We start from the raw sequence: 6,380 nt of genomic DNA on the forward strand, positions 1-6,380 counted from the left end.
AAATTCTTGGATCACGTTGAATGAACTCAGTTCATACACTTTTTAGGTATACAAAACAATGCCAGTGTTGCATGTTTCACTTTATCAAGCAAATAGCCAGCAAGCTATCTTGGAGAAATTAGCTATTTAACCTTGAGAAAACCTGCAGTTTCAGCTAGCTAGTTTGTTGCCTGATGAATTCAGTCACATGTACTTTGTATTTACTAGCTAGCTAGGCTAAATTCATTATCTATAATAGTAAGGAAGGAAGGAAAGATTGCCTCCAGACCAGCTGAGCGAGGATCCATTATACTACAGTTAGTTCCGACCCTGCAATGTGATTGGCTGAAAGGCGTTCTATGAGTGCCGTTATCAGCTGGTAATGCACTGTAACCGAAACTCTTCATGTACCACATACAGGTAACCTAGCAATGATGCAGTGCCTACAAATCAAACAGCCCAGCTACAAGCAGAGCAGCAATGGAACTATTTTAACTTTTTTTTTAGTTTTTATAACCAAATAGATCATATTTTCTCATCCTCTTTAACTCAAAATCTTTCAATAAACAGCGATAATGGAACTGTGGTATAATCACAATAATACACTCCAGGTTCGTGTTGTATGTTTATCTAGTTAGCTATGCTGTACGTAGAAGGTATTGTATTGATGGTTAAATATTTGCCTGTAAACATAATTTACTGCTGTTCTATGTGGCTAAAGCCAACTTAAACTACACAGATGCGTCACACACTTAAAATAGTAGTCTTTGTGCTCATACTGTAAAATTCCTTTATTTTAGAATTGTTTTTGCAGTAAATTCATTGTTTTTTTTTATAAAATGAAAAGGGAAATACAGTATTTGGCCTGGAGTTCTGGGCAGTTTGGTGGATCCATGTGGTGGATCTTTGGATCCATGGAGAAGCCCCCACCTCCCACACCTCCATGGCTCAATGCAGGTTTGATATTTGGGCATATACAGTAGGAGCTTCTCTTTTTTTATCCATGCCTTGAAGCACATTTTAAAAATGAACCAATCACATGACCCTGCACATGGAACAGGGAGCAGATAGCTTCATTAGGAGTTAACTAGAAGTGAACCCCAGATTACCAATTTCAGACAGGCCAGATATCGTTACTGTGGACCACTTTTAGGATCAAAAACACTGTTTCACTTGAACAAACATACAAACTCGCAAAACAAGTATTTCTATTGTAAAAAGTTTTATTTTGAGCTGCTACTTCTGATTTGTTCTGTGAAAAAGTACTGTTACTTTGACTGGAGGATGTGATTCTCCACAGCTTCCATCCTCCAGATACTTTTGATGATTCTTATGATCCTTATGATCCTCTGCAGCCGACTCCCAGTGGTAGAAGCTGTCTAGTACTGTAAACATCACATCCTCATCTTTCTGATCTGTGGTGTGAAGGATTGTTTTGGCACATTCAGTTCAACTGGAGGTCGCAGTTTCCTGACAGTCTTCCAGTATTTATATCATATCAAGCATTAGAGAGCTACAGTTAAGTGACTACATTAAGTTGTTGAATTATACAATTGATATACAGCTCTGGAAAAAAAGACACCACCTGTAAGACTGGTGTAGGAGAACATGATGCCAAGATGCATGAAAACTGTGATTAAAAACCAGGATTATTCCACCAAATAATGATTTCTAAACTGTTAAAACTTTATGAATATGAACTTGTTTTCATTGTATTATTTAAGATCTGAAAGCTCTGAATCTTTTTTGTTATTTCAGTCATTTCTCATTTTATGCAAATAAATGCTCTCGATGACAATATTTTTATTTGGAATTTGGGAGAAATGTTGTCTGTTGTAATAAAAATGTTCATAAATCAGAAACTGATTTAAAAACTGAAGTGGTCTCTTAAGTGGTCTCTATTTATTTCCAGAGCTGTGTATCATATATACAGTCATTACCTCATTACAGTTAGTGGTTCAGCTCTACCTCCAATCTCCTCTTTAACTGGCAAAATGCATGCTCTATAGAAGGGTTTTACAATAGGCGGCCTGAAAGGCAGCATGACACATCTGGACCGTGAGGTTCTTTGAACTATAATGAACGATAATAAAAAAATAGGAAATAAAATGCCCCTCTGGCGAACTTTTGTTTACATACCTCCCCTGTCTCTCTGTCGCACTCTGCGTGACTTTAGTTTCCGCCCTTTCTCATTTTTCAGCCCGTTTTTGGGCTCCCTATCTCCGTATAAGGGCATTTTTTCCTGACTGTGTCCCATTTTACTATCCGGGGCAGCGGTAGTGTATTGGACCGCAACCCTGGTGACACGGGTTCGATCCCTCGTGAGGAGCTTGTGTGTGTTTATTTATTGTTGTTTTTTTTTTTTTTCATTTCTTCTTGGGTTAACCTGCGTTGAGATCAACTGTTCTGCAATTGGGTTCAACAACCCTCTGGGCTGGCTCTAGTCTGTAGCATTCCATCTCATTACATTTTATTTTCCAAAACAGAATTGTTTTGTGGCCACATAATTTCTTGGAAAATATCTGGTCGGTGGCCAAGCTTTAATGCAGACTCCTGCTCTATAGGGTTTAAGTTTGGTCAGTCTGAAATCCTTCACTTCAGGCCCCTGATGAACTCCTTGGTAGGTTTGTCAGTGTGTTTTGGATCATTATCTTCCAATCAATTTGGTTGCGTCTTTCTTCAAATCGACAGACAAAATTTCTGTAGAAATCTGTTTCAGTAGACTTCTGGGTTCATTGTACATTAATAAAGATTAATGAGAAGCCAAAGCCATGAAACTACCTCCACTGTGTTTTACAGATGAGCTGGTGTGTTTGGAATCCTTTTTTCTCCCAACTTTCAATCACACTGGTAAAAGTTATTCTTTGCATACCTGTCAAGTCTCCCGTTTTGGCCGGGATTCTACCGTATTTTACCCCTCGTTCCCGCCGCCCTCCCGTTTTATTATTTTCCCGTAATTTTCCCGTATTATCTTGTAATAAAAAAAAATCCTGTGCCTCGCCAAACTGAAAGGTCCCTAACCTCGCGAGAACTGCCACCCAGGCTGCTGGAAGTGTTAGTTCTCGCGAGGTTAGTGCGACAGCGGGAACAAACCTGCAACAACAAACCAGGGAGATGGATGTATACAAAGAAAGAGAGGGCATTCCTGCCAAAAAAGTGAAGCTGTCATGTAAATACCTTGAAAAATGGGACGTCGAATTTACATTTCTAAAGACGAGCAGGATGGGACAGAGTTTTGCATTCTGTAAGGTTTGTAATTGCGATTTCAGTGTCGCTCATGGGGGAAGGAGCGATGTCAGTCAGCATGAAAAATCCGCCAAGCACAAGCGCGGGCTAAAAGCACAGAAACATTCGCAGGCGATGTCCGCATTTGTGATTAGTAATACCAAAGAGGCAGACCAGGTCTTAAATGCGGAGGTTAAAATGGCAATGCTGTGTGCCAAAAACAACGTTGCCTTCACCTTCTGTGATGACTTTAACAAGTGTGTAGCTGCGATGTTCCCGGACTCTGTTATCGCACGGAAATTCTCATCTGGAAAAACCAAAGCTACGCAGCTCATGAAAGGTAAGTTGAGTTAAATTAGGTATGAGTATTGTGTATGCCTATTTAATAATGTCCCATAAACATACTGTAGGCTAATTGTTAGCTAATTTCTGAGCGCTCACTCAACAGGTGCCATAGCAACAGAGCTAGATGACGAGTTGGCCAAAACATGCCGGTCTCAACCATTTTCACTAATGTGCGACGAATCGAACAACAGAAAAATGGACAAACAGTTCGTCATCCTGGCTAGACTCTACGATGAGGCAACTCTCCAGGTCGCTACACGATTTATGGAGATGCCTATATGTAACGTTGGAAATGCAGAAAATTTGTATGAAAAACTGAGTGAAGCACTAAGGTATGGAACTTATCTGTGCTGTTGCCGTGTGTAATAGTTGACATTTAATTGTAATCTTACGTTTGTTTATACGTTTTGGGGTATTTTTTCCTGTTTTCAATAGAAAAAGAGGCATTCCATGGGAGAACCTGATAGCCTTTAACTCAGATAATGCGAGTGTCATGAAAGGCAGGCACAACTCTGTTATCAGCAGACTGAAGACCAGCCAGCCCCACATCCAGGACCTTGGTTGTATCTGCCACCTGGTACAGCTAGCCACTGGTTGTGGCATCAGAGCATTACAGGTACCAGTGGAAGACATCTTGGTGGGGATATACAGTCACTTTGATAAAAGGTAAATACATATAGATTAAATCTGGCAGGTTTTTTACAGGCCTGCAATAGATATTCTCACAACCATTTTCTATCTTTCAGTGCCAAAAGGTGTGAAATCTACAAAGAGTTTGTAGATTTCACTGATTCAGACCATCTGAAGCTTCTCAGGTACTGCAGCACCAGATGGCTGAGTCTGTTAACCTGCATCCAGAGAGTGTTGAACCAGTGGGATGCACTACAGGTGTGGATGGTTACTACAGCAGATACATACGCAGTTAACTGCATTTCCGTTTTACCCATGAATTTTCCCTATGTATTGTAGGCCTACTTTAACAGTCATGAGGAGGTGGAGAGAAGTGCCAAAGTGCGTGATCTGGGAAGTCATCTGAGTGATCCAATCATGAAGACCTACTTCCTGTTCCTGAGTGCTGCTCTTAAGCCTTTATCTGAATTTAACATTGCCTTCCAGGTTGGTGTCAATGATATTGAATGAATAAGTGAATAAAACTAATGTATAAATTAAATGTTATTGTACTTATAGTAACATCTTTATTTTAATGTTATTTTTTTGTGATCCATGGTGTTTTCTGCAGTCAGAAGGAGTACAAATTCATAGACTTGAAGAGGAAATGTGCAGGCTGATCAGGAGGATCCTGGGGTGCCTCATACCAGCCAGGGACATCGTGGGTGTACCTCTCAGGGAGGTGGAGTATGGAGAAGGACATCAGTTGGCTGATGAAGAGCTCTTTATCGGAGCAGACACAAAGGCATTCATAAAAACAACAGAGCTCCCAGTGTCAGCTGAGAAAAAAATTTTCAAGTGAGTATATTACCTAGCAGTTATATAATTATGATATCATCTTTTGACAGTATGAGAGTAAAGGCTATTGTTTTTTGTTTTTTATTCCTATGCTACTTTTTTTTCTCTTATGCTGTTGTAGATCCGTGAGAAGATTCTATGAAGCAGTGCTTCGGAAGATGTTCTCCTCCTTTCCACTTGACCATCCACTTCTGAGGGACATGAAAGTGCTGGACCCTGCTGCCCGCCTCAGCATTAACCCAGGGACAGGTAGATGTTAGTCAGATCATAGAATGAATTAATTAATGGTTTAGTTTTACAATGTTCACACACATGCTTTACTTTACAGTGGAAAGGCTAGTGGCCCTGTTCCCCCAGTTGAGCTTGAATGAGGATAGGCTAAGAGAGGAACTCATTGACTACCAGGTGACAGATAGCAAGCAACTCCCTCAAGAAGACAAAATTGACAGATTCTGGGGCCTGGTAGGAAAGGATGTGAGGTTCAGTGAGCTGCCAAGACTAATGAAAGCTTTACTATGCATTCCCCACAGCAATGCCAGTTCTGAAAGGGTGTTCAGCATGGTGAGAAAGATAGTTACAGAAAATAGGATGTCATTAGACAACAGCACTGTTTGTGGTTTACTCTCATGTAAAATGAACCACTCTGGCCCAGCCCACAAATACACTCCTTCCAAAAAAGTGTTAAAGGATGCAAAGTCTGCAACAACTCTCTATAACAAGTCAGTGAATGCCAGAGTACCACAAAAGTGAACATGAACTGTGAACTAAAAAATGCAATGTGTGATGTGTAATGTATATTGTGTGAAAATAATGTAAATTTGTGAAAATAAAATGTTTAATCTTAAGACAAGCAATGTGTTTATAAACTGAAAATATTAAAAATAAATAAACGTGCTTCATTTCCCTTTTGTGTTTTCATTTAGGCTGTATTATAAGAATTACATTTGTAGGAATGTCCACAGCATTTCAGTGTCAACAAAGGTAGGCCTATCCGATTCTAAAAATCTTATTGTATTTTGCAAGTGGTTCAAAGGTGGTTTCTTGTAAACCTGTCTTTAATGGATACTGAACCTCGGTTGGGCTAGCGGGATGGCTCGAAACAGGCGGCGAAAAATATCCCTTATTTTTAAATCCAAAACTTGACAGGTATGATTCTTTGTCTCATCAGTCGTAAGGCTTGTCTCTGTATGTCTTGGCAAATTCTAGCTTTGCTTTCCTAATCATCATAGTGCTTTTCATCTTCTGGTGAATCCTCTGTAGTTTTATTTATGAAGTCTTCAGCAAAAACAGTAGATTGTGATACCATCACTCCTGCACTCTGGAGGTTGTTACTGATGTCACTATCAGTTGTTTTAGGGTCTTTT

At 39.8% G+C, this 6,380-nt stretch overlaps 1 protein-coding gene across 1 annotated transcript; it reads left to right on the plus strand.

Annotated features, from left to right (window-relative positions):
• Nucleotides 1-3,413: 3,413 nt before the first annotated feature.
• On the plus strand, nt 3,414-5,908 carry LOC125787201 (uncharacterized). The gene is made up of 5 exons (XM_049471077.1): nt 3,414-4,215; nt 4,296-4,437; nt 4,519-4,665; nt 4,790-5,016; nt 5,138-5,908. Exons 1-5 carry the CDS (start codon nt 4,043-4,045, stop codon nt 5,274-5,276), a joined length of 828 nt encoding a protein of 275 aa, XP_049327034.1. The 5' UTR covers nt 3,414-4,042; the 3' UTR covers nt 5,277-5,908.
• The last annotated feature ends 472 nt before the right edge of the window (nt 5,909-6,380 follow it).

Source organism: Astyanax mexicanus, chromosome 23, assembly GCF_023375975.1.
Source record: "Astyanax mexicanus isolate ESR-SI-001 chromosome 23, AstMex3_surface, whole genome shotgun sequence".
In the NCBI taxonomy this organism is placed as follows: domain Eukaryota; kingdom Metazoa; phylum Chordata; class Actinopteri; order Characiformes; family Acestrorhamphidae; genus Astyanax; species Astyanax mexicanus.